Source organism: Saccopteryx leptura, chromosome 13, assembly GCF_036850995.1.
Source record: "Saccopteryx leptura isolate mSacLep1 chromosome 13, mSacLep1_pri_phased_curated, whole genome shotgun sequence".
Lineage (NCBI taxonomy): Eukaryota > Metazoa > Chordata > Mammalia > Chiroptera > Emballonuridae > Saccopteryx > Saccopteryx leptura.
The window spans coordinates 1,843,957-1,871,430 of record NC_089515.1 but is presented as its reverse complement, the minus strand read 5'-3'; the positions used below and the strand labels follow the sequence as shown (position 1 = coordinate 1,871,430).

The 27,474-nt window shown below is 55.1% G+C and overlaps 1 protein-coding gene across 4 annotated transcripts; it reads left to right on the top strand.

Annotated features, from left to right (window-relative positions):
• The first annotated feature begins 601 nt into the window (after positions 1-601).
• Positions 602-26,729, top strand: LRRC27 (leucine rich repeat containing 27). Of its 4 annotated transcripts, none has more exons than XM_066354860.1 (11): positions 602-670; positions 874-1,144; positions 3,685-3,815; positions 8,767-8,825; positions 12,105-12,260; positions 13,928-14,312; positions 15,505-15,645; positions 16,913-17,009; positions 17,399-17,517; positions 18,271-18,391; positions 25,107-26,729. In XM_066354860.1, the coding sequence occupies exons 2-11, from the start codon at positions 932-934 to the stop codon at positions 25,251-25,253; spliced, it is 1,569 nt and encodes a 522-aa protein (XP_066210957.1). In that variant the 5' UTR covers positions 602-670; positions 874-931; the 3' UTR covers positions 25,254-26,729. The 4 variants fall into 4 exon arrangements, with proteins under 4 accessions (XP_066210957.1, XP_066210956.1, XP_066210958.1 ...); XM_066354859.1 differs by having other exon boundaries at positions 15,502-15,645; XM_066354861.1 differs by lacking the exons at positions 18,271-18,391; positions 25,107-26,729 and adding an exon at positions 18,139-18,207 and having other exon boundaries at positions 15,502-15,645.
• The last annotated feature ends 745 nt before the right edge of the window (positions 26,730-27,474 follow it).

Here is a 27,474-nt window from a genome sequence, read left to right as displayed (position 1 = left end):
GTGGGTAGGAGGAGCTGCAGGTGAGGCTGGGGTGGGGGCTCCGCAGGTGAGGCAGGTTGAAGGGGGCCCCGCAGGTGAGACGGGGATGGGGGGCTCCGCAGGTGAAGAGGGGGTGGGGGCCCCCGCAGGTGAGGAGGGGTGGGGGCTCTGCAGGTGAAGCGAGCTGGGGGGCGGAGCTCTGAGCGTGCGGGGAACCAGGGTGGGCGGGGAGCAGGAGGAGGCGGCGCCCAGTACCCGCTGCGCCCCCAGGCCCCGCGCATCATTAGGGCGCGCTGGCACCGGGAGCAGTCTCAGGATCTCGCAGAGCTCGCCCCTCTCGTTTTTAGATCCTGGTGCTTCGCTCCCGGTTTTCAGATATTTTCCCGGTTGGGGGGTTTGTAGGAAGCTGAAGGTCTCCTCTCCTCGCAGCCGGTGGGAGACGCAGAAAAGGACGAACCCGAGAAAAGCCCCTGGTCTCCACCGAGGGCAGGCTGCCCAGGGTGGCACCTGTGGGTCTGTCCCGCTCCTTAATTGTTTGACCTTTCTCGGCAGTTCCTTAAGCCCGCATTTTATGGGAGGAACATTGGTTTCGGGGCTTTGAAACATTCCGCCCTGTTCCTTCTGAAGCAGCCATTCCTGTTTTGCATTTTCCAGGATTTAAACGTTTTATCTCAGAACTCCGTGGCGCAGGGTGAGGAGCAGAACATTTTAATCTGAACCTTCCTGAGTCCCTAGGGAGTTTTAAATTTTTTACAAAGTTAGAAGTCAAATTTACGATACTGGTTATTAAGACAAGGATTTTTAAGCAGGTGAAATCTTTGTAGCCAGCCTGTCCCACCTGTGAACTGGGCGGCAGTGCTCCTACCTGTAGCTGTGTCCCCTCCCTGTCTCCAGGCGACTCCAGACCACAGAGGATGCGTGGTGGCCCTGGAGGATTCCTCCCGGCTGACGGATGGAGGGAACCAGCCCTGGGGCTGCTGACCCTGCCAGTGGGGCGGCTGACACTGAGAGCGGTGCTGCTCAGGCTGGGAGCCTGCCTGCCTCCAGCCCCAGAAACATTCCTGAGAGTGTCAGGAAAGTCATCTTTTCTTCCTCGCCGATTCTGGACCTGAGCCAAAGTGGTCTTCACCACTTAGAAGACATCCTTAAAATTCCCACCCTTCAAGTAAGTGGGGCCTGTCTCGGGGTACAGTAGGCATGCTGTGCAGACAGAAATGAACAGCTCACCCCCCCAAGCTTTTACCTGTAGGCGTCTTCTCAGGAGAGAAATTCTAGAATGAAATTAAGGGCTGGCTCCACGTGCTACTCACAGCAATTGAGAAATTCAGCCAGTGGCAAAAAAAAACCTTATAGGGTCAGACTCTGATGTCCTCAGTCCTCAAGAAAGTCATGGGCACCAAAAAGCTGGTGGTAGACAGCACTTGCCATAGACCAGATAGCCTTGGTTTTGTCTGTGAAACACAAAATCCCTAAAAAACAAACAAACAAACAAAAAACCCAGGCAACACTGACCCAGGGAAAAACTGCCTCTCACCCACACTTCGCTGGTGTCATATGCTGATTTTCACCTCGTGCCTGGTACCTTCACCAAGTGAGCCCCTGCCTGCTGGTAATCTTGTGTGATTTCCAAACTAAAGTTCCCTCAGAGCCCAGCTTTGAGGGGAGACGGCAGGGGTGCTCAGCAGGGGTGCTCTCAATGTCTGGTGGTCACATAATTTCCTTATGCCTCATCTGTCCTCAGCGAGGACAGAGGAAGATGGGAACGAGAGTGTTTTCCATGGGTTGCTATAAGAATTGGATGGCGATGGATACAAAGCACAATGTCCACATCATGGTGCGCACCTGACATGTTGCTCCGTTAAAGTGTTGATTGGCATTTCTGAGTGCTTTTCCAGAAGCTGCAGATGTAGTTTGTGAGAAGCTGCCTGTTCACGGACCCGCGCCGCTGTGTCCCGTACCCTGGTTTTGCTGTCAGGGCCTGAACGGGTCTTGCTGTTGCTTTTTGTTTGAGCACTGACCCGGGTGTGTGAACTACTGGGTCCTCCGGGCTCAAACCCACAGGTCACTTTTCATGAGGCCAGAGCTCCCGGTTTCTTAATGAAAAAGCCAGCACTGTCATAAGATTTATCTACCTTCATGAGTCAAGGAAGAGGAAGAAATTTGAAAACTCTTCTCCAGGCTTAATAAAGAAATGTCAATTATTTCTTATGCCTTTTAGAAAACTGATCATGAAATTAAAAAATTTTATTTACTGTGGCAACACATCATTGAGTGAGGCGACTGCTCAGAGTTGTGGGCCCTTGGGGGTGACGGGGCATCTCTGGAGTCCGCAACAGCACTGCCACAGACCGTAGTAATCGTCACACAGTCTCAGGTCAATGCGGAGGGACAGGCTGTGTGATGCTGTCCACTGGCCCTTTACCGAACCAGCTGTGATGACGAGTGGGCCATCTCTTCCTGCTGAGGTCCCTTCCTGCTGGTGTTCAGGGACCTGTGGCTTCTAGGCTGAGCAACAGAACTAGCTTTTCCTGAGAGAAGGGAGGCCCGAGGACCTGAGAGCCCACCTGCAGCCAGGGGCTGAGAGCAGCCACGCCTCCCCCTGTCCGTGGTCACTGACTGCTTCCCAGGGACGGCCGTCTGCCTACAGAGCAGCTGTGCCCTCGTCCGAGCTGTCAGAGGTTTGTCCTCCCTGCACCGAGAGTGTGATTTCCGAGACAGTGTTCCCAGGTTTCTGCTGTGACTCAGAAAGGAGCTTGGAGGACGGCGTTGGAGGCAGAGCTGGGAGCTGACATCGTTTCAGGAGAGGACAGCACGACGCCCCTTTGCTGTCCTCAGTGGGTCTCAGTCACGCGGGCTGGTGCTGGCCTGGCACCGCCGTGCCCCCTGGGTGGTGGGGTCCCATGGCCTGTTTTACAGGTGAGGATTCTGGAGCACAGAGAGGTTTGGGTACTTGTTGAAAGTCACACCACAAATAGGGTTTAAAATCTAGGTTTGAACCCAGGAAGCCTGGCTTCCAGGCCGGTGCTCCACCCTCTGTGCTCTGCTGCCCAGCCGGGTGAATACACGTGTCTCATATAAAAGAATCCAAGCCCAGCAGCGGCATTGGAGGAGGCATTGTGAGTCACCACCCCCCTGTGCGCCGAGACTGCAGCTCACGTGGGCATCTCGCCATCAGTGCTGCACTGTCCCCTGCCGCCCGCACTGTCGCCACCTTTACGACGGTGACTTGAGTCCAGCGTGTGGACATGATGGTCTGGGGTTGGTCTTGTGTGGCTGCTGATCACAGTGCTGCCACAGCCGGTAGCTCAGTGTGTGTGTCCTTATCTCCTTGGGATGCGTCCCTGGGACCTGACCTAGCCGTTCCTTCCCTGGGCAGCAGCGTGGTGTCTGCACTCTGGCAGTGAGTCTGGGGTTAAAGGGTGTTTTAGAAGTGGCTCCTGGTGGCGTGTGAGCCGCCGGCATGCGGAGAAGCAGCGTCTCTGGGTTGGGACGCGCTCTCAGCTCCAACCTTGGCCCTCGGGTCCTGGTGATTCTCTCGTTCAGTCTCAGATCCAGCGTCTAAACCACTTATGATAAAACAACAGTGTTTCTTCTAACTTGTGTGTGGTGGCAGCGGCTCGTTGCTCTCTGGGAAATGCATTTTGGAGGGATTGTGTTTTAAAATTCAGTTAGTTCACACAACCGGGTCTTTTCTTTCCCTGGAAGCAACTGCATCTTCAGAGAAATGCCCTCTGCACGATCCCTGAAGACTTCTTCCGGCTGCTGCCGAACCTGACGTGGCTGGACCTCCGGCACAACAGAGTCCAGGAGCTTCCCCGGGGGATTGGCTCTCTCAGGTAAGCCGCGCTCCTGCTCCCGAGGTCAGGTCACCGTCCCTCTGCACGTCCACGGGCTGGCTCTGTTGCTGCTAGCTCCCCCTCCTGGTTGAGTTTTCACTTCAGAATAGACTCACCTGATGGGACTTGGGAAGCTGGCTGAGAGGTACGGTGACTGGCTGTCCACTACGCATAGCTGTTGTGGTAACTCAGGACACATGGTAGAGCAGAGGATGCCGATGGCCGCAGTGCCTTTGCTAGATGACCGGCCGTGTGGGTCTTGCAACGTCCGGTTCTGTCTCTGACTCATTGTGTGAAGCTGCCCAAAGGGTTGGAAGTACAGCCATCGGCTCCCATGAGCCCATGTCTACCTGTGCCGGCTCCTGGTGAATAAAGAGAAAGTCTTCCCATTTCGGAAAGTGGATATGCGCTCTCCTGCCACATTCCGGCCACTCTGACTCCAGGGAGTCTCAGCACCCCCACTTCCAGGACAAATGTCACGTCTCCCTCTCCGCAACTCACCTGGACCTTCCCCAGCAGCCTGCCGGCCAGCGGCTGCCATCCTCACTGCCTCTGGAAGCCACATTCACCATGAGGTCCCCTCCCCTCCTAGCCTCTTTGCCTCCCGCCCCAAGTCCTTCTGAGAAACATTGCAGGTCTTCCTCTATGTCAGTGCATGTGGGCAGAGGAAGCACGTGCAAAGGCCCTGGGGTGGGCATGTGTTTGGGGACTCAAGAGATGCAGGGAAGCCAGTGTGGTGCAACAGAGATGGGAATAAGTGGTAGGGGATGCATTTAAAGGGGATCGGCTGAGCTCGTAAAGCTATGGTTGCTGTTTTGAATTTCATTTTGAAAGAGAATTTGAGTGGATTAGGGTGGAATTCAACTTGATGTTCAGATCACTGTTTGGAGGGCTGAAGGTGGCAGCAGTAAGGCCACTTAGGAGGCCACTGCAGCAGTCCATGCGAGAGGTGCTGCCCCAGGCAAGGCCAGACATGGCAGAGCTACCGCTGGACTTGGCAGTGGGAGTGGGTGGGTTCAGGCTGGATGTGCACGTGGGGAGGGGGAAGAGAGGTGTGCACGGGCGACCCCCAGTTCTGACACGAGCAACTGTCGCAGCAGCCAGGAAGCCACTGTGACACGGCGGAACACAGACCTGCAGCAGGCCCCTCACGTGTCTGAACATAGCCCTGGCCAGACAGCTCGGTCGGTTAGAGCCTTGTCCCAAATGCCAAGAATGTGGGTTTGACCCCCCGCCAGGGCAGGTACAGAAATGCAACCAATGAATGCATAAATAAGTGGAACAGCAAGTTGATGTTTCTCCCTTTCTCTCTAAAACCAGTCAAGGAATAAAAGTAATAAAATAGTAAAAACAATTTTTAAGAAGTATCTGTCACGTGTAACAGTGAGAGAAAACTCCTCTGGCCCTCAGTCTCTTCGAGGGAGCAGCGGCCGTCTGATGGGGAGCGGGCATCTCCCACAGGATGGCGACCGAGCCAGGAGCCTTCTTCCTGGACCCTTGGGGACGGCAGGGTCCGCAGAGCCGGTCACCTGCCGGGAGTTGTGTCCCTGGCTGCGCAGAGCAGAGTCCTTGGCTCCGACCGGGGTGGGCGCGCTTGCCGAGCCTGGTCTGCATCTGGTTGTGTGACGCGTGGCTGTGTGTTCTTGGGGGACGCTCTGTCCTGTTCCCTCACAGCTGACCCGAGGGGCCTGCCACGTCCTCTGAGCTCCTCCGGGGTTCAGGGCGGGCTGGGAGGGCTTTGTTCTGCACAAGGCTGTCCTCTGTGTTTAGGGTGACAGTGCAGTTTCGCCGTGAGTTGTGCTGGCATTAGCACAGTTCTGGAGAGTAAATGTTGCTCGGAAGGTAAAATTCACGTGTGTCACCCTCAGCACTGGTGTGTTTTTTTTTTTCTGAAATAAGCACTTGGTTCTCAAATCATGGAATCTTTGATTTTGTTAGTCAAAGCCAGCTGCTTCATGCTGTTTAAGATATAATTTTACAGGCCTGACCTGTGGTGGTGCAGTGGGATAAAGCATCGACCTGGAACACTGAGGTTGCCGGTTTGAAACCTTGGGCTTGCCTGGTCAAGGCACATATGGGAGTTGATGCTTCCTGCTCCTCCCCCTTCTCTCTCTCTCTCTCTCTCTCTCTGCCCTCTCTTTAAAAAAAAAAAATCAACAAATAAAATATTTTTTAAAAAACATATAATTTTACATGTGATATACAACCCATTGCATTATTAAAGTAAGCGGCCTGCTAAAGACCTGAACGCCAATTAATTAGAAAGTTTAAGTAATTATGGGCTTTTTAAAAAAATTTTTTACAGAGACAGAGAGTGAGTCAGAGAGAGGGATAGACAGGGACAGATAGGAACAGAGAGAGATGAGAAGCATCAATCGTTAGTTTTTCATTGCGCGTTGCAACACCTTAGTTATTCATTGATTGCTTTCTCATATGTGCCTTGACCGGGGGCCTTCAGCAGACTGAGTAGCCCCTTGCTGGAGCCAGTGACCTTGGGTTCAAGCTGGTGGGCTTTTGCTCAAACCAGATGAGCCCGTGCTCAAGCTGGCGACCTCGGGGTCTCGAACCTGGGTCCTCTGCATTCCAGTCCGACGCTCTATCCACTGCATCACCACTTGGTCAGGCTTAAAAGCCTAATTAAAACAATCCAGAAGTAATGTTCCCCCTCCTCAGTGTTGGAGGCATGATCTTGCTGGCAGAGCAGATTTAGAAGTGGACATCGTTGATTTTGGGGGTACACTTGCACAATGGAATACTACACAGTCATAAAAAGGAGGAAATCTTCCTTCTGCAGCAGCCTGGATGGACCCGGTGTGCACTGTCCTCAGTGAAAGGAGCCAGGCAGAGAAAGACGAGAACCGTGTAATCTCTCTCATATGTGGAATCTAATGAACAAAATGAACTAACAAGAAAAATGGAGACAGGCTCAGAGATGGAGAGAGCAGGCTGATGACTGTGGGGGGAGGGGACTGGGTGAGGAACAGTGGAGGGATGGAGCAAAAAAGGACAAAAAAAGAAAGGAAAAACTCACAGACACAGACAACAATGTGGTGACTGCCGGGGGGGGGGGGTTGGAGGAAGAAATGGGGATAAACGGTGATGGATGAAGACTTGACTTGAGGGTGGGGGTGGACACACGAAACAGAGCACAGAGACGTGTAGTAGAATGGGACACGTGAGACCTGTATAATTATGTTAACCAGAGGCACCTCAATAACTTCAATTAAGAATAAATAAGTTAATTAAGTAATAAAAGTGAAGATTGATTTGCTTTCCAAAAAAGAAGGAGAAAAAGAGAAAGAAGAGGAAGAGGAAGAAGAGGAGGAAGTGGAGGAGGAAGAAGAAGAGGAAGAGGAAAAGGAGGAAGAGGAGGAAGAAGAGGAGAAGGAAGAGGAGGAAGAAGAAGAGGAGGAACAGGAAGAGGAAAGAGGAGGAGGAAGAAGAGGAGAAGGAAGAGGAGGATGAAGAGGAGGAGGGGGAAGAAGAGGAGGTCAGGAAGAGGAGGAGGAAGAGGAAGGAGGAGGAGGAAGAATAAGAAGAAGACATCAGCCGTGCACCCCCTTAGGCAGGTCGCTCCGTTCAGGCTGTAGGTGGACGTGTCCAGCAGAGAGCCTGTGAGATGAAATGATGGATTGGCGGTGGTTGTCATTTAAACTCTGCACAGGAACATTTTGATGTGTCGTTATACAAGGTGGAAAAGCCCTGATACTTCAGGGCAAGCGTTGGCCAACTTGCTCCACGCCCCAAACCAGCAACGACAGGAACGTCCCAGTGCTGACAGGTGACAGCTGTCTGCAGAGCTGCGGAAGAACCTGGGGAGTGTGGACGTGTCCCCCTCCCCCCACCCCATGGCTGCTTCGTGTCAGCATGAGCAAAGGACTAAACCAAAAGCAGTTGAAGTAACAATGTTGAAATAACTCCTTTGTGCACATCAAGAAAAGTTCAGTCCTTCAAGTTCATTCCTTTAAAAGTTCAAAGAATAAGGAACATCCAGGGACATAAATAGAAAGAAAAATGTTCAGACCCCCTGGGCTGATGACACAGAGGAGCCAGGGTATTTACGGTCCTTCTACGCCAGATTTCAGCTGGTGGCTCCTGAAAAGGGAAGGAGAAATCTATGACATGGTCCACATCTGAGGGAGAAACAAGGGTCCGAGGCAGAGCTGTGGTGAAGTTCAGAGGAACTAGCTGTTTCCATCAGCGTTCAATCAAGGAGGGCATTTTATTGGTCCCTCGAGCTCTCCTGTCTGTGGTCTCTTTTATGCTAAATCTCACAAGTCCCGTTCACAGATGTCAGATGCGGGAGAAGCACCTGACCCTGCGGCCAGGTCTTCTTGCTCTGGGTGTGTGAGTCCCCGTCTCTGAGCCCTGGGTGTGTGAGTCTCCGTCTCTGAGCCCTGGGTGTGTGAGTCCCCGTCTCTGAGCAGGGCGGACACACCGTGCAGTGCAAGTCTTCCTGACGTTATTGGCTACAGAAAATGTTCTCACGCAGCCCCTGGAAATGCTGGGGTTCCTCAGCACACACTCCGGGAACCCCCATATGTGGTGAGTGCATCAACGAGAGGTCAGCAGCCTGGGCACTGGTTCTCAGCTGGGCGAGTTTGCCCCCGTCCTGCGCACATTTGACCATGTCTGCAGATTTTGTGGTTGTCTCAGCAGGGGCAGGTAGGTGGACAGGCATCAATCACACGAGGACGGGCCTGGATGCTGCTATACACACCCTGAGGCCACAGCATGGGTCCTCCGACAAGAATTTCCTAGTCCCGGGGTGTCAGCAGTGCTGTCCAACTGCTGAGACGGTGGACTCTGTGTGTGTGTGTTTGTGTGGTCACCCTGTGTGTCTGCACAGCTGCCCCTTAAAGAGAGGACAAGTAAAGAAACATGGTCCAGGGTAGGAATGGTCACTTAATTTTCTGCTTTTTTAAATGATGTATTTTGTTTTGTTTTCAAGGTATTTGAAGACTTTGCTTTTAGAAAGAAATCCTATCAAAATGTTACCCGTGGAGCTGGGTAAGTGTTCAAACAATAGAATAAAAGGCAGGTTTTAAAATGCGTCTTATGAGATGGGGGCGCCAGGCGTGGCCCAGCGGGGAGATGGGGGGGCAACTGACACGTCAGGACCCCCCTCCTGCCTCTGTCCTGGGCTGGAAGAGCTGTCGGGGCTACCACGTGATTTCCGCAAGTGAAGAGCAATGCCCCAGCTCAGTGTGAGAAGGAATGAACCCCCTGGGCCCAGAGCATAGCTTCAGGGAAACTGTGAACTAACATCGCTGTGCCTGAGCCTAGGCTAGGCCCCCACCCTTCCATTCCATTCTGCCTCCCCTCTGCACAGAGGGGGGCGTGGCCCTGTTCCCCTGCTTCCACAGTGCGCTCGACCACTTACCAGCCTGAACAACAGGTGCTTCAGGGGCCCTCCTTCCCAGCCTCTTCTAAATTGAGTCAGGCTGGGTGTATTCTTGGCCGCAGGCCTGTCGTGTGTCATAGCTCAGCACCGGGTCTGGGGGTCATCCTTGTGGACGGGCGGCTCTCTCCTGCTTTCGGCTTGGTACCTCTTCCTTGTGTGTATGGTAGTGAGGACAGGGAGGGGGACGGGGCGAGGAGGGGGAGGAAAAGAGGGGGTGGCCGTCTGACGTGCATCTGTTGTATCTCAGAGTTGCCTGTTTCCTTCAGGTTTCATTTTTTGTTCTTTTTCTATCTACTGATTGTAGATCCAGTCTGTGCAGTCACATCTGGGGTGCCCCTCTGAGCACCCCCCTGGGTCTGAGTCACATGTGGGCTGTGGTGTCCCCGCCACAGAGCTCAGAACACCTTCTGATGCCCAGCAGCCACGGGCTCTTCGGAGGTGTGCTGCCCATTACGGACAACGGGAGGCTTTCTGTTCCTTCTTTCTGTTCCTGAGTTCTGCCATCACGCCGCCTGCCTGTGTGAGTCTGATTATCTGAATGCTTTGGGGCGTGCTCTCTCTAGCCCCGGCTGTGCTCTGTCTGCTGAATGTGACCTCGCCCTGGAGAGGGGGTTCTCAGCAGCCGCCGTGTAATGTCCACGCGCTCGGTGAGGTCAGGCTGGTCATCGCGGCGTTCAGTGATCTGCACCCTCGACCGTCTGTCCTTCACGCCGTCAGCCCTGGACACTGCGAACGCCGTCCACCTCGACGGGCGTTTCTCTGCCTTTCCGACCACCAGCCATCGCGTTTTGCTTTGTGTACTTTGATGCTGTGTTATTGGTCGAATAAAAATTTCGGATCTTTGTATACTGCTCACAAAAATTAGGGGATAATTTCAAAATAAATATGAAGCGATAAAATACTCCCTAATCTTTCTGAGCAGTGTATTTCCCTGTTACATTCCGTGCACCCTGGCTTGTGTGCAGTGCTGGCCCGTGGTGGTTTTCACGTGTCTGTCTCGGGCTCAGAGCCCGCCGGTGTGCCCTGCATGCCCACCGTCCATGCGGCGCATGCACACAGGCCATAGTTTGACTTCCAGCCTCTCTGCCGTCAGACATGGGCAGGTGTCACTGAATGTCCCTCTTCTATCCGGTCAGATGGTCTCTGCCTTTGCATTGGCATGTTCAGTGAGTTGTATTTAATGTAATTATTGATGTGAATGAACATAGGTCTGTAATTTTATTTTTTTTTCTTAATTGCATTTACTGAGGGTGGGGGGACATTGGCTTACACGATTATCCAGGTTTTGGGTGCCCAGTTCGACAAGTCGCCTGTTCCTCCCTCCGGAGGTCTGTCTTCCCCGTTGACCTCGTTTGGGTTTTTTCCCTCTCCTACTTTTGATGTTGCTTTTTGCTCATTCTCATTTCCTCTCCTGGGACTCCAGTTACACAGACACACACACACCTAGATCTTGATCCTGTCCAATGTGCCCTAAATACGCCCCCCCCCCCCCCGTTCTTTCTTCTCTCTGTTTCTCCAGTTTGTAGTTCTTTCCACTGACCAGCCTTGAGTCCTGTCTTCTGCTGAGTCTGGTCAGCTGTTCCACTCAAGCCAATCAGTTTAGTGCTTTCCCACTGGACCTGAGATTGTATGTGTGTTGGGGAGGAGGGGGGTTAAATACTTCATTCTTCTTCACTGCTCTTGGCCAGTTCGGATTCTCCATTTCTTCCTGCATCCATCTGGGAACGTCTTCATCAGTGTTTCCGACGAAGGCTGGTTTTCTGGGCTCAGAGCCCTGAACTAACAGCGCGGCGACCACGTGGTCCCACCGTCCTCAGCCCCCCCGCGGCCCTCAGCAGGAAGTCAGCGCCTGGTCTTGGGGTCGCTCTTCCCGTTGTGGGCGACGGACTGTTTTCCTCTGGCTGTTTTCAAGGTGAGTTGTTCTCTGTCTTTTGGTTTTGTGACTGTGACGTTTCCCAGTCTGAGTCCCCTCGGCCTGTCCTGTGTGGGGTCTGTCAAGCTTCTCAGGGGTCTAGATGGATGGTTTTTGTCAGGTCGGGGCCACAGTGGCCCCGGTTAGCTCAGAGTATTTTCTGTTCTTTCTTCTGCTCCTCCTGGGACTCCGTCATGTGTGCGTCGGTGTTCCGGACGCTGCTCCGGTCTCCAAGTCCCATGCTGGCCTTGTTCTCTCTTCTCTCTGACATTAGATGGGGTACTTTTTTATTTCGCCAGCTTCAAGTTTAACGTACTGTTTCTTTCGTCATTGTGTGTGTCCACTGAGTTATCGGTGAATTTTTTTATTTATTTAGGTTTTCATTAAGGTTCAACTTGAATACTGCTGTATTTTTTATTGACATTCTGTGTTTGTTGAATCATTTTACTGCATTTTCCTTTCATTGTTTTTAATATTGGGTGGTTGTTCTTTTCTGTCATAAGATGCTTCTTTGAATATATTTATAACATCTCCGTGGGAGTTTCTGTCTGCTAAGTCCAACATCTCGGCCTTCTCACAGAGTGCTTCTTGCTGTTGGCCTCGTGCATCCTGAGTCAAGCACGTTCTATTTTTCTGCCCGTGCCTTACGGTCTTTGTTGGCATGGAACACAGGAGCTTTAAACAATGGATTATAGCAGCTTTATGCCATGATCTTGACCTGCGGGCTGTTGTTGCTGCTTCTGTTCACTCATTTTATTTGATTCATTTAATTTTGTAAGCAGGCTGGTCTCGCTCCATGGACTCTGTGTGTTCCCTGCAGAGATGCTGTGAAAGCATGCTCAGACATGGGTCATGTCATTGTACCCAGAATTCTCGACAGGGTTTCTTCCCCGCTGTGCAAACCGGGGCCGTCACGCCCTGGTTCCTGTCGCACTGGGGAGCGCGTGATGCGTGATGGCTTTCCTCCCCGCAGGGAACGTGGTCACGCTGAGGGCACTGAACCTGCGGCATTGCCCGCTGCAATTCCCGCCGCAGCTGGTGGTGCAGAAGGGTGTGGCCGCCATCCTGAGCTTCCTGCGCGACTGTGCCGTTGCGGAGTCCGCCGCCCGGCGAGGCCCGGCTTCTCCAGGTTCGTGGCACCATGATTCTGGGCAAACTGAAAATGGAAGTGAATGCTTTTTAATCGTCCCCAGGGAGCCCCTTCTCACAGCCGCTGGTCACCCACAGACCTCCGTGCTGGCCAGTGGGGCTGTCTTTCCCTAGTCCATGCTCACGCTTTGCATCCTCAGTGTCCGTGGTAGAACCTGTCCGGTGGGCGTGGGTGGAAGTTCACTGGGGTGGATACAGTGAGGCAGTTCTTACCCCCAAGCTCCATCAGGTAAGTATTTCAAGAATTGCTTGGTCCATCAGACAAATGATTGCCCGTTTTGTAAACTTTTTTTTTTTTTGGTGAGACAGAGAGAGGGTCAGATAGGGACAGACAGACAGGAAGGGAGAGAGATGAAAAGCATTAACTCTTTATTGCGGCACCTTAGTTATTCATTTACTGCTTCTCATATGTGCCTTGACTGGGAGGCTACAGCAGAGTGAGTGACCCCTTGCTCAAGCCAGCGACCTTTAGGCTTAAGCCAGCAACCAAGGGGTCATGTCTATGATCCCGCACTCAAACCAGCCACTCTGTGCTCAAGCTGATAAGCCCACACTCAAGCCAGATGAGCCTGCACTCAAGCTGGTGACCTGGGGGTTTCAAACCTGGGTCCTCTGCGTTCCAGTCTGACACTCTGTCCACTGCGCCACCGCCTGGTCAGGCGTCCACTATTTTTCTTTGAAACACCGACCCCAGTCATGTAAGAGTCAGGAACGTGTGGCATTGGGAGCGTGCTTCCCTGTGCACGTGCATGTCTCACCCAGCCGCCGGTGGGGTCCCACAGGACACGCTGGCCATGGGGTCGTGTGGGCCAGCACTGACGTCACTGACGTCAAAGCCTTCACCTGCTTCATACTCTGCATGTTCCTGCCGGACATGGTGTTTAGAGAAAGGCTTTTTCTTGAAGAAAAAAAATTGTGAATCACTAATATTAAAAAAATATTTTTTTGGAGTTTAATGTTTTCATGAGTAATAAGATCGTCCTCATTCTTACCTTTCAACCACATTGCTGTTTTTGCTTTTCACATGGAAGCTGGTACCTGTTGAATACAGTAGACACGTAACTGACAAAAAAAAGGTAGAAAACAGCTAAGCAGATTGGGCTCGAAAGGCTGAAAATGAATTCGCTTCTTACTAGAAGTAACTTACAGTGGTTGGAGCTGGCGAGGGCACCAAGGGCGTGTGGGTCTGCGTGCCTGGAGGGACATGGCGGCCGGGGCTGGGTGGGCACACCCCAGCCTGTCCAGGTGTCTGTCCCGCTGGGAGCAGAGGAGGCCTCGCATAGCCAGGCGACCCCCCTCTGGGGGACCCCGTGACTATGACACCTGACACAGGGCCTGGCAAAGACAGTGGGCGAAGGGATTCCGGGCCGGTTTGCTCTCAAAGAATTGAGCTCCAGCTGGAGAGGAAGATGTGTGAACGTCAGCAGGGGCGTCGCAAACAAGAACAGCCAGCCCGTGAGCAGAAAGCGGATCAGGCGTTCAGATGACCGGAACGCGGGCGGGAGGCAGAGCGGTCTCTTCACTTCCGTGGCCATGAGAGTGTGGTCGTGTGGACGTGGCAGCCTGGGCAAGGGCATGGCGCTGGGTCTGCTCAGCCCGGGACCGGCTGGCAGCGCCATGGACTGACTCGGGGCTTTATTTTACCAGCGATCTCACCCCTGGAAAAGATACACCTCTGTCAGCCACCACATCCCCCATTGGGCTTCCCTGAAGATCGTGCCCCCAGTGGAGAAGGCACGCACCCTCCAGGGCTGACGGGGACCAGGAGAAAGGAAGCGGTGGACCCCCACCCGCCTGTTGAGACGCTGGACCTGAGTGAGCTGAGGAGGTCCCCGGAGCCTTGGGGGCCGAGCGAAGAGGACTGGCCGAGCGAGGGGGAGCTCCGGCGCTTCTGGGCGCTGCGGCAGGAGATCGTGGAGAAGGAGCAGGCGGAGGTGCTGGAGAGCCAGCTCCTGGCAGCGGAACTGCCTCCCACCCTGCAGGCTGTGCTGCGCGCCCCTGGGGCACACCCCAGCCCCAAACACGTCTCCCGGTGCGTCCCAGAGCCCGCGGCCCTCGTCTTGGTCTTTGTAAAGCTAAAAAGCTACTTTGTTGTTGTTGTGTATCTTTTAAAACATCAGAGCAATGGCTGTCTGCATTGCCATCCCTGGTCACAGGACGGTACCAACCTGGCTATGTGTCAAAGTCACCCAGCACGGCTCCAAGGAGATGGTTACCTGAGAGAAAGCCTGAATCCCATGTGTCTGAGTGTGTGTGTGCCTGGTGTGTATGTGTGGTGTCTGTGCATGGGGGGTGTGCATGTGTGTGTTTGTGTGTGTATTATGTGCTGTGTGTACCTGGTGTGTGGTGTGTGTACATGCTGTGTGCTGTGTATGTACATGTGTGTGTGTGTGCATGGTGTGTGTACGGTATATGTGGGTGTGTGTGCTGTGTGCTGTGTGTGCATGGTATGTGCTGTGTTGTGTGTTGTGTATGGTATGTATATGGTGTGTATGGGAGTGTGTGCTGTATGTGCATGGGGTGTGTGCTGTGTGTGTGGTGTGTGCTGTGTGTTGTGCATGGTGTGTGTACGGTGTGGGTTGTGTGTGTGCTGTGTGAGCGTGGTATGTGTTGTGTTGTGTGTGTGCATGGTATGTGTATGGTGTGTGGGGGTGTGTGCTGTGTGTGCATGGTGCGTGTGGTGTGTCCTGTGTGTTGTGTGTGTGTGGTGTCCATCATGGGGTGAGAGCCATAAGTGAGAGGCTGGGGTTCAGTAATATTGGGAACAGGCTGAGAACCTTCGGTCTTCAGGGAAGGTGTTTGGGTGGTCACTGCCTGTGTGTAGAATTGAAATCTCTCAAAATAAAACACTTTGAAGTGTTAGGAACTGTGACCTTGGAGGTGCTAGAAGCCGCCATGCAGGTCTCCATGGCAGCCTCTGCCTGGAGTCCCCTACGCCAGGACAGCCCCGCGCAGCCTGCCATTCAGAGCCTTCCTCCCCCTGCGTTACTGCTCTTGTCATGACCAGCTGTGAACGGTCATCCAGTTCACCCAAGGGAAGCCCTTTCAGAGCCGTGGCCCTAGGGTTCCAGGAGGCTTGGGGGGCGGGCGTTGAGGGTGGTGTCCCAGGGTCGGGCCAGCATGCACCTGGTTGTGTTTGTTCTCTAATGCGTGCCTCCCAGGCGTGTTTTCGTGGCAGGGCTTTTGTTAGACGTTCAGCTGGAAACCCTGTGTCATTCCAGAAGGAAGGCACCCTCCCTGAAGGACACGCTGCCCAGCCTGGCATCAACGCACCAAGGGCTGCCTGGAGCTGGGTGGCTGGAGGAGAGGGCCATGGCCCTCCAGGAGCTCCGAGAGAAGCAGGCGCTGATGGAGCGGCACTGGAGGTGAGCGTGGGTCAAGTGCACTCTCGCCCCTACCTGGCCAGGTCTGCTGCGGGCTGCGGTCACGACCCCTGTGCTCCCTGTGACCTCTGACCTCCAGCTCTGCTGACTGCCCATCTTCCCCGCACTCTGGGACCTGGGAGGCCGGCCGTTATGGACCTCGTCCACATTACCCTAGGACCCCTCAACCTCCTGGTTAGATGTGGCCAGTGGGGGAGTCCCAGCAGGAGGTCAGAGAGAAAAGGGAGCCGGGGGCCCCTTTATTCCCCGCGCCCCTCCCTGTCAGCACCACCCGGGCCTGGCTGGACCCTCAGAGTGGCCCGCTCCACACCTCTCCCTTCTGGGTTCCAGCAGCCACTCCTTCCTCGCTCTGGGGCCCAGCACTGCCCTGGGGCCTGCCTGCCCCTGCCCCTGCCCTGTAGGAAGACCCATTGTGCATAAACCCTCCTGAACCCATCCCACACCAGCGTGTCTTCTCTTGGAGCCTGAAGGACACAGACCCAGTTCTAAGGGGGCACGAGTGTCCTCCAACACCAGCCCTACTTTCTAGAATCTAGTCGGTTTCTTTTCCTTCAGTGCCGCACCCTCAGAACTGGTCACAGGGCTCACGCTGTCCCTGTCTCTGGGTGGTCACCCGGAAGGTAGGGATGCAGCCCACAGACAGAGAGGCTGAGGCTCAAGGTGTGGTCTGAGCTGCTCCTAGGATCACCCACCCCATCTCCAAAGCTGTGAGCGCAGCCCAGCCCAGCTTCCAAGCTGTGGGCAGTGTGACTCCTCTCGGGTATGACTGCGGGAGGTCACAGTGCAGCAGGGGACACCATGGAAGCGAGGTGAGAGTCATGGCCATATCACAGGCAAGGACTGGGGAAAGACACGTTCCCTCTGCAACGTGAAACTCAAGTGTCTAAGAGGAAGGCGACGTGTCCATGGTTCCTTCAAGCCTGCGGTGACTGGTCAGCACCTGAAGGCTTCGCATGCGAGGCTTCTGGCCACAGCCCGACCTGGCCTTCTCAGGTCTTACCTGGCAGAGGCTCAGGGCGAGCCCAGCTTGCCCTGGCCCAGAGAGCCTTGGGACGGGTCCAGTGTGCCCAGCTCTACCCAGGGCACTTTCAGAAGCTGCCCTGGATGCTGGGCACGTCCAGCCAGTGTCTGCCCCCTGGACAGCTGGACCGGAAGAGCAGGGCTTTTGTGCAGAGCTTTAGAATGGACAGCAGAAATCCTCGTAAGGTTCGCGGCTGCTTTGACCAATGCGATGACATCTTTTCTCCAGAGACAGAAGGGTTCTGCTGGACTGGCGAGAGCAAGCCCAGACGATGAAGAAGAGGAAGGAGGAGCTTGGCAGGCTGCTGCCTCCCAGACGGACGCTGGTACGTGGCGGTGCTGGGTGGGAGGGGCTGTGGTGCCCACAGGGAAGCCGCCGTGGGCACGCCGGCACCGTGCAGGGCAGGGCACCTTGTGCTTGTGCACATGCTGCTCAGCCCTGTGACGTGCTGGGTGGTGCAGACGAGCCTTTCACAGGGGACAACTGAGGCCGGCAGGCCCAGTGCAGGGAGGGGGGCTGGGCCGGCGCTCAGAGCACCTGGCCGTCTGCCCTCTGAGCTGTAGGGAGTGGAGGGCTGGGTTTCCTTGCCCTCGGGAGGTCACCCCTGAAGCTGAGAATCAGCGGTGCAGGGGCCTCGTGCCCTCAGCGCCCTAGGCTGTGATCACCACAGCGTCTCCTTAGATTCCTGAGAACATCCTGTTGCATTTTTCCTAGATGGCATCCAGCATCCCCTTCACCACAGACCTGCTAGACAGGGAGAAAATGCCAGTGAACCCATCTGGAAAAGGGGGACAGAGCAAAGAGAAGTCACTGCAAGCAAGTAACAAGCTGAGGTTGGTTCTGGGGGGGAAGCTGTGTTGATGCTCCCTCCCCCACCCCAGTTCACAGGTCTTGGTTCCCCACCGGGCAGCATCTAATGAGAAGAGGTCCAGGCATTTGGGGGCTCAGGTAGAACAGACAGCAGGGAGGATGGGTCCCCACCCTCAGGAGCTGCTGTAGTTGCCTGATTTCTCACCCGTGTCCACATGTCCCCTGGGACCCCTCCCCACACAGCCCAGCAGCTTCCCGGGGCCCCAGCATTTCCATGGTTTCCCGAGCTCCCCCTTCGCTGCTGGGCCTTCTCAGCCCCCACGCTGAGTGTTATGGTGTGTAAATCAAAGAATAGGACCCCCAAACTCCGAGGCTAACAGAGCAACTATGTTTAAGATACTAATTCCATTCAGTGTTCCAGGATTGATAAGAACTAGGTATCTGACATGAATGAAAACAGACACACTCTTGTCACGTGGCACCACATGCAGCACATCCTAAGTGTGTGACACTTGAATTCGTGAATTGGACGTTTCCAAAATAAAGTGTGTTTCAGCAGCTTCTGGCCAAGGGGAAGGTTGGAGGGACCCCAGGCCTGCCAGCAGGGAGAGGCAGCGACCTCATCCCCTCACCGCATACCGCAGGTGCACTGGCCCCAAACGCAGGTGCACTAGCCCGGGACTGTGATTGGCCCGGAGGAGAGGGGAGGTCCCGCCCCCAGCCTCATGGGGACAGAGCCAGTGGACAGCGGCCTGCCTGACCACCGGTCCCCTCAGTGGCACCAGCGTCTGCGAGGGGCCACTGAAGGAGCAGCAGGCGTGGCACGTGCGTGCACGAAGGGAAGCAGCGCGCGGGGCAGCGCAGGACAGCAGGACCTCCGCCGGGGACTTGGAAACGGTGAGTTTGTGTCGGCGGCGCCACTAAGACGTGAGTTGCTTTAAGAAAGCATAAGGGGGCCCTGGCCAGTTGGCTCAGCGGTAGAGCGTCAGCCTGGCGTGCAGGGGACCCGGGTTCGATTCCTGGCCAGGGCACATAGGAGAAGCGGCCATTTGCTTCTCCACCCCCCCCCCCTCCTTCCTCTCTGTCTCTCTCTTCCCCTCCCGCAGCCAAGGCTCCATTGGAGCAAAGATGGCCCGGGCACTGGGGATGGCTCCTTGGCCTCTGCCCCAGGTGCTAGAATGGCTCTGGTCGCGGCAGAGCGACACCCCGGAGGGGCAGAGCATCGCCCCCTGGTGGGCAGAGCGTCGCCCCTGGTGGGCGTGCCAGGTGGATCCCGGTCGGGCGCATGCGGGAGTCTGTCTGACTGGTTCTCCCCATTTCCAGCTTCAGAAAAATACAAAAAAAAAAAAAAAAAAAAAAAAAAAAAAGAAAGCAGAAGGGGGGCCCTGGCCGGTTGGCTCAGTGGTAGAGCATCGGCCTGGCATGCGGGAGTCCCGGGTTTGATTTCCGGCCAGGGCACACAGGAGAAGTGCCCATCTGCTTCTCCACCCCTCCCCCTCTCCTTCCTCTCTGTCTCTCTCTTCCCCTCCCGCAGCTGAGGCTCCATTGGAGCAAAGTTTGCCCCGGCGCTGGGGATGGCTCCTTGGCCTCTGCCTCAGGCGCTAGAGTGGCTCTGGTTGCAACAGAGCAACGCTCCAGAGGGACAGAGCATCGCCCCCTGGTGGGCATGCCGGGTGGATCCCGGTCGGGCGCATGCGGGAGTCTGTCTGACTGCCTCCCCGTTTCCAACTTTAGAAAAATACAAAAAAAAAAAAAAAGAAAAGAAAGAAAGCAGAAGGGGTGTGCTGAGCCCTTTGCAGAGCAGGGCTCCCTGCCTCAGGGTGGGCGTGTCACAGGACTGTGCTGGGTGCTGGGCACGAGAGTGTCAGGGGCACTGTGCCACCTGCTGGGCCTGCCAGCAGCTCCTGCTTTCTCAGCGGGAATGGGCGGGGCTATGTGTGTGGGTCCTCGCTGGCCGGGGGGCGGGGTGGTTTCTGGTGGGGCGCTGCCATGGTGGAGGGGCCACTCGCTGAGCACCCAAGTCTGCGCAGGACAGTGATCGCCTTCTGCCAGCCTCACCCACAGGTCCTGGTGAGCGCCCACTGTGTGTCCGGCATGTCCTGGATTGTGAGAGTAATGTGCAATCGATGAGGGCGCTCTGTCCTGCCTGACACAAGGACCGCTGCCCTCCCTGAGAGTGACCAGGCCTTATGGGGTCTCAGGGCGTGGCAAAAGCTGCCCACTCGTTCTCCTGGACCACCTGGCCCGGTTCTGACTCTCTTCAGTCCCAGTGACTCAGCAGCTTGGATCCCTGCTTCCGGGTCTGGCAGCCTTGGGCTGCACGTGGCTGTCCCCAGAGCCAGCTGCAACATCCCACAGTCCCTCAGGGCTCCATCACTTGTCCCCAGAGCCAGTTGCAACATCCCACAGCCCCTTTGGGGCTCTGCCACTTGTCCCCAGAGCCGGTACCACCATCCCACAGTCACTTGTCAGCTCTCTGGAGGCCCTGGCAGGGGTGGGGAAAGAGGAGCACAGGCAGGTCTGGGCCACTTCACAGAGACCCTGCCCCTCCCTCAGCCTCTCTTGCCCCTCCCCCTGCCCAGCCCAGACACGTTTACTGCATTCTGATAGTTCATTATTTCCCTCCAAATCTGCTGTTTACAGTATGACCTCGTCCTTGGATGTCCAGAACCCGACCTCTTAGGGCTCTCAGCATGTGTCCCAACCCACTGCTTTGGGATGTGGACTCAAAAGTCTATTTGTATTACAAACAACCCTATGCTCAGAAACTTGATAACCTACTTGAAATGGACCAAATCCTTGAAAGACAGGATCTGCCAAAACTCACAAGAAGAAAACGGAGTAGGTCAATATCTACTAATGAAAATGAACCTGTAACTTTCCAGTGCATTTGCCGGTGGTGTGAGGTCGACCAAATACTTATGAAATCACCAGCTCTCGACGATCCCTCCCTGCAGATGGAGCAGAGGGATCGATTCACAAGCTGCTGTGAGGCCAGCACGGCCCCAGCCACCACACCAGTCACCACACGAGGGAGGAAAGTACAGACCGTTTTTTTTTTTTCATGAACACAGATGCAAAAATTCTCAACAAAACATGAGCAAAACCAAGCCCCACAGTGTATAAGAAGCATTCTACAGGACGGCCGAGTAGGGTTTGTCTCAGGTGTGCAAGGAGGGCTCAGCATTCCAAAACACAGCAAGCCACTTCCACAAATTAAAGAGCCACAGGACCATGTCAGCAGAGGCAGAGAAAGCATCTGACAAAGCCCATCACCATCCATGGGGAAGACTCTCAGCCAGCCAGGAAGGGGCGGAGCTCCCTCAACTTGATGAGGAACATCTACAAAACCTACAGCCATGGTTACACTCCCTGGGGAGGAGCTGGGTGCTCTCCCCAAGGTCAGGAACCAGTCGAGGACGACCCTTTCTCTCCCCATTCCTTCGGCATCTACCGAGGCCCTGACAACCACAGTAACACCAGAGGGGGAAATGGCACTCGGATTAGGGAGGACAAGGTGAAACTTTGTTCTCAGCTGATGTAACTGTCTCTGTCAGAAATCCCAAACAACTGACAAAAAATAAAATAAAATAAAATAAAATAAAATAAAAAAAAACCCGTGTAACTAAGAAGCAGTGACAGCAAGGTTGCAGGATACCAGGTCCATAGTCAATCCCCTCCTACACACCAGCAATGAAAAGTGGAATTTGACACTTAAAAACGATACCATCTATATTAGCACCGAAAAAGTGGTGTAGGTATCACTCTAACAAAGTGTGTGCAAGATCTGCGTAAGGCAAACTGAAGAACTCTGACAGAGGAAGAAGTGAGCTAGGTTCCTGCAGAGGCATTTCATGTTCATGGACTGGAAGACTGAACCTTGTCGGAAGGTTTCGGTTCTTCCCGACTTTCCCTGGAGATTCAACATAAGCCTGCCAAAATCCCAGCCGGTTATGTTGTGGATGTCGACACTTTGATTCTCACGTTTGCGTGGAGGGCAGACAGAAGACCCAGGGTGGCCAGCGTCACAGTGACAGGGAGAGCAAAGTCGGACGACTGACGCTGCCCGACCTCTGGCCTGGCTGTAAGAGCTGCAGCCGTCACAGGGTGGGTGTTGGTCAAGGACAGAAGGGACAGAGACCCGGAAATGGCTGCACGTGAATCCAGTCACCTGTGCTCTTTGTCCTGGGAGCTGTGTTATACGACAAAGACACAGTGACATGGGCCTGCTCCAAGCAAAGTCTGTTTGGAAACTGAAACCTGAGCTCTGGCCGTTCAGTTCTGCGCTGTGGCCCGGACGCCCCACTTCCCCAAGGAGCCACCCGGGGGCCCCTGACAGAGCTGGGTCATGACCGATGCCTGGAATGATATGCCTCACAGCCTCAGCCTCTTCTCCGCCTGGTCCACCCCGCAGGGTCAGCAGGATGGTGCTGAAGCGGTTTTTAAGTCCAGTCCGGTGGGAGAGAGAAACCAGGCTTGGAGCACGCAGGGTGAGGGACTCCCTAAGACAACACTGCGGGTGGGTGTCGGCACAATCTGATAGCAGTATTCTAAAAGATGACCTTTTTTTTCTTTATAATTTTAGTGAGGAAAATTAATTTAATGGGGTGACATTGATCGATAAGAGTACATATATAGTTCCTGGCTGGTTGACTCAGGGGTAGAGCATCAGCCCGGTGTGTGGAAGTCCCAGGTGCGATTCCCAGTCAGGGCTCACAGGAGAAGTGACCATCTGCTTCTCCACCCTTCCCTCATCTCTCATTTTCTTCCCCTCCTGCAGCTATGGCTCAAAAGTTGGCCCCAGGCACCAAGGATGGCTCCATGGTCTCCCCCTCAGGAGCTAAAAATAGCTCGGTTGCTGAGCAACAGAGCTGTGACCTAGCCAGGCAGAGCATTGCCCCCTAGTAGGCTCGCTGGATAGATCCCAGTCAGGTCATATGCAGGAGTCTGTCTCTGCCTCCCTGTCACTTAATAAAGAAAAAAAAAAAGAGTACATATATTTTATAGCATTTGAACTGTTGGTTATGTTGTATAGTCATCTTGAGATGATTTTAATTACCATTGTTTTTTCTGAAATGTGCCCCCACCAAGGACCTCAGTCTCCTACAGGCCCAGGGCATTTCAAATGACTGTCTTTTTAAGCCGTCCACACGGGACCACTGGCCAGAAGGAGCAGTGCTGTGTGTTCTGCACCAGGCAGTGAGCCTGTCTGTACAATCCCTGGGAGAGGGTTGGTGTCGCCTTGCTTGTGACAGGGGTGACCACTCCCCTTGCCACTTGTAAAAGCACAGGCCACCCCACCAAAGGCCACATTTCCCAACCTCCTGCAACCACCTTCTGGCCAATGGGCTGTGAAGAGAGATACAGGTACATGGAAACTCCCTCTGTCTGGAACGCACAGGTGATGGCAGGAGCTGGGCAGCCATGTCAGGTCCTGAGGCAAAGGCCTTGGATGAGGAGCAGAGTGACAGCCTGCAGCCCGGAGACCCTCTTTCTCAGACATCCCACTCCACCTGGTGTCCTGGCTGTCACGGGCCTTTGTCACAGCTGCTGAGCCTGAACCCTAGCGCATCAGCCAGCTAGCGTCATTTGGGAAGAAGCCAGCCCCCTAGTGGGCAATGTGAGGGCCAGCTGAAGAGAATCCCCACAAGAATCAGGACCAGAAAGCACAGGCGGTGAGACTAGAAACAGATGGGAGAGTTGGAGGTCTGGACAGGGTCCTATTAGGTCCCCTTCCCCTGTGCTGCCTCTACGCTGCTGAGCTCACTGACACCCACCCACCCAGCAGGAGCCCTGGGGTGTGGTGTCTGGACACAGGAGCCTTCCTGAGCATGCAGGGTGGTGAGGACTGGCCTTCTCCAGGGCAGCGGGCCAGGCACACCCCTGCAGTCAAGAGCCAGCAGGGTCCTCTCTGACGACACTGATCCACACAGAGGGCCAAAGAATCCTGACACATGGGTGTCCCCTGCCCTGACCTGACTGACCTACAGGGACGCCTCCAGCTGGAAGCCCGCCTGCCGACATCCGCTGTATGTAATGGTCTGGAGTGAGTGCGAGTCACAGATCCCCCCCACCCCCCCACCCCCGGAGCACAGCCCCAGGTGTGACGGAGAGCGTTTGGAAGAAATGAGACATTTTGGGAAACAGAATTAAAACTAGAATTAAAAATCCTCGGGGCAACAATAGAAAAATGGAGCTACCCTGAAATAAGTCATTATACACACAGAACACTCAGATCACCAAGAATTCTCGGAGTTGTTTAAAATATGGCAAAAAAAAGTTTTTTTAATTAAAAAGTACTTAAATCTAAAGGCGAGTTGGAGTATGCCCCCACCACCACCACCAGAAGCAGAACAGAAGGACCAGGAGAGATGGAAGGCAGACAGGCAGAAGAGCGTGGCCCAGGGGTCACCCCCGCTGCCAGCGTCCCAGACGCTAATAAAAGGACAGCACGGTCTTCACGAAGGGAAGGGACGTGTTTCCAGACTGAAGGCTCGGCATCCCAATGGGGAGGCGAAGATCCAGAGATCCCAGGGAGGGAAGGCCAGGCTGGTGCGTCCCCTCAGCGAGCAGAGTTGTGTCTGTAGTCTGATGGGGAGTCCTGGCTCCGGTTACCAGCCAGGGCCAGGGTGGAAGGACTCAGAAACATTACCTCCTGTACAGCCTTCTCTGGAAGCTTCTACAGGATGTGTTCTCCCCAAATGAGGGGGTGGACGGAAGGGGACGTGGCTGGTGTCCAGGAAAGGGAGCCCTGCTGTGCACCGGGCAGAGCCAACGCCCCCCCCCCCCAGGCTGAGCGTGGTAGACAGGTTGGTCCGAGGACTTGACCGGTGACAGGCCACTGGGAGGGTCACAGTTTGGGAGGACTCAGTGACAGCTATGAAGAAAACAAAGTGTTTATGTTTTCATAAACACAAAGAATGCAGATGTTTCAGGGAAGAAAATGTGACCAGGGCATCGGCAGCAGATAATGTTTGCTGGTCACGAGGACTTGAACCCTGAGCATCAGTTCACCCCAGTCGTGGTGGGTCAGCACGGGAGGCCAGGCATGCCTGCAGGTGGGGGTCCAGGTTATAGAACAGAACTGAGGGGGGAGAGTGAGCAGACCATGGACAGGCCCTCCTTGGGGACAGGGAGGTCCTGGCACTGCAGACTCAATACCACTGGCCACCTGTAGGCCACCTGCCTCATTCTCCCTGTCACCTCTTTCTGGCCCAAGAGATGGGCCGGGGACAGGGCATTTGCAGCAGAGCCTGCACCTGGTCCCCTGTTCCGCCTTAGGCGTGCTGGGTTCTGTTTCTGTGTCTGTGGGACAGGGCTCCACCTCCCAAGGCAGGTGTGAGTCTCAGGTGGGACTGTGGTGGGGATGGTACCAGCCGGGTGACATGAAGGAGAGTCAGTCTCCCTTGTCCTTTCATTCACTGGCAATTATTCAGACATCTTTGTGTGCAGAACACCTGGGCTGAGCAATGAGTAAGGCGCCTCTGGGGACAGGCTTCAGGGCCCAAGGGACAGCACGCTGCCCCCTCCACAGGACAGTGTTTTGACGGAAACAGGCTAGCCCCAGTCCTGCCTGCCTGGGTCACTTTGTCCCCCTCTTCCCTCCCCAAAGGCCAGAAAGCTACAGGATAAAGTCACGAAACTGAAGTCGGGACCCACCCTGAGCAGGAGCTGCCCACACCCGGCCGTCCCCAAGGGCCTTCCCCTGCGCCCACCGGCATCACAGCCGCAGAATATATTTTCTAACACGAAGTACTAAGCATCGGAAAACGGTTACCGATACTGACGACAGAGTCTCCGTGCAGCGACAGAAACATCCCGCAGCCTCAGGTGTGCCGGGGGTCTTGGGCTTAGCGTCCCCCCATGGTTCACTGCAGACAGCCTTGTTGTGTCTGATCTGCGTTGCTTTTTCTGAGGCTGTGAAAGGGTCCGGCTGCATTAAAAGGAAGAGACTGCTGTACACCAGTCACGCTGCTTTCATGCCGAGTGAGCTCACAAACGCGGCCATAGCTTCCCTGACTGGCATTTCCCTGCAGGGGTAGGCCAGCCCACCCGATTCCAGCCAGGTCAGCAGTCCATCCCCACGGGGGCTGTGGCTGAGCTCACCCTCCTCCCGCCAGCAGCATTCTCCTCTGGCCTTCACCCCTTCCTGGTTGCGGACCCCTCACCCTGCACACGGGACAGTGACATCCAGCCTGGGCACACCCCTGCCCCCGGAAGGGCGTCCAGACCCGACACCCATGTCAGCCCTTTATTCCACATTCCCTCACGTGGGCGCTTCTGTTCCCTCCAACTCGGTGTTCTGCTCCGAGCTCACTGCACCCGGGAGGGGAAGCGGGGACCCCTGCTCCCTCCATCTCTGGGCCTCTGGGTGGGAGCTGCCCCAGCTGCCAAAGGGGCTCCCTGCTCATCCTGCCCAAGGGGCCGACTCCAGCCACGGTGCAGAAATTGCTCTGCTTCAGGAATCTTCAGAACGTTACAGATAGAAGTCAGACACTGTTAGTTACAAGGACGAGCCGATGGAAAACTCCATGGTAGGACCGGCGGCAGCTGGCTGCATGCCTGGTTCCCTCCCGCCAGCTTCACGCGTGTCCGTTTGTTTGCTGGTTTGTTCAGTTGAGGTGATTCCGTTGCTGTCCTTGTTTGCCTCGAGGGTTGTGCACTTTCATTATTCGTAGTGACAGTTCCTGTGTCCTCTCTCCCATCAGCAGGATCACAGCTGTTGGCTCTCGTCTGCTTCCCAGCCCCCCTCACCTGCTTCCCGCCCTGAGCCCAGATGAGGCCTTTACCCCGAACCCGCTCTCGGTGATCTAATGCTGCGTGACAGCCACCTTGGGCCCTGAGGACTCCCCAGTGCCCTTCCCTGTGGTCCCCCCGCAGGGAGCTCAGGGCTCTGAAGATGCAGAGCGGAAGCCTGCAGGCTGGTGCAGTGACCCGCGATCGCCTGCAGGTGGCGCCTGGGGCCGGCCGCCTGGGCACAGGCCGAGGCCAGGGCCTTGCCGGGCAGGGGCAGGCATCCTGGCTCATGTGCCCAGACTCTGCCGGTCCTCTGTCTCTGACTCCCACAGGAGAGCTCAGTTTCTAGCCAAGCAGTGTGAATCCACATGGGGCAATTTCTCCTCTTGCCCACACGAGGACATCAACGGCCGTCTGTGAACCAGGTCAAATGAGGACCTGGACAGGTGCCCGGAAGCCTCTCGAGGGGAGTGTCACAATCATGCTCACCCCCAGGACTTCCCAGTGGCCCCCACCAGCCAGGGGTGCTCTGCTCTAGTGCTGTTGTCATGGAGAACAGGCTTATCTTAAGGAATAAACAGCCAGCTGGCCCACAATAGGGCCACAGATCAACTCTTTTGAAACTGAAGCAATTATTTGGAAAAGAGATGCCCCACCCTAAAAAAGTGTTTGCTCAGATGCCTCCAACCACAAGGCTCTCAGATTGGGGCCTGGCAAGGATTTCGGGCCACGGCAGAGTGCTGCCTCACTCCCAGGGGATGCAGAGGGCACTGGTTAGGGAGTGGGCAGGGTAGCTCTCTAGGAGGTGCTAGGCCTCTATCAGGGCCCAGGAGCATCCCCACTGGCCCAGGTGAGATACCAGTGGGGGGTGGATGCTGCACAGGGATGTGACCAGTCTGCTGCTCCAGCCCAGCCCTGACCATGGCCCAGGGCCTGAGATCCCACTGCTGGCCCAGCCCCAGGGGAGAACTGTGATGAAGGTGATAATGATGGTGGTGGTGGTGGTGATTAATGGGGGTAGTGATGGAAGTGATGATGGTGGTGATGATGATGATGGTGGTGATGGAGGTGATGGTGGTGATGATGATGATGGTGGTGATGATGATGATGGTGGTGATGGAGGTGATGGTGGTGATGATGATGGTGGTGACAGTGATGATGATTGTGGTGGTGGTGATGGTGGTGGTAATGGTGATGATGGTGATGTGGTAATGCCTAAGAGGGAAGCCTGGCTGGCTCATACA

Coding starts and splice junctions, on each gene's coding strand:
- LRRC27 (XM_066354859.1), top strand. CDS start 932: ATGGAGGGAACCAGCCCTGGGGCTGCTGACCCTGCCAGTGGGGCGGCT. Junction 15,646..16,912: donor CTGATGGAGCGGCACTGGAG/GTGAGCGTGGGT, acceptor TCTTTTCTCCAG/AGACAGAAGGGTTCTGCTGG. Junction 17,010..17,398: donor TGCCTCCCAGACGGACGCTG/GTACGTGGCGGT, acceptor CATTTTTCCTAG/ATGGCATCCAGCATCCCCTT.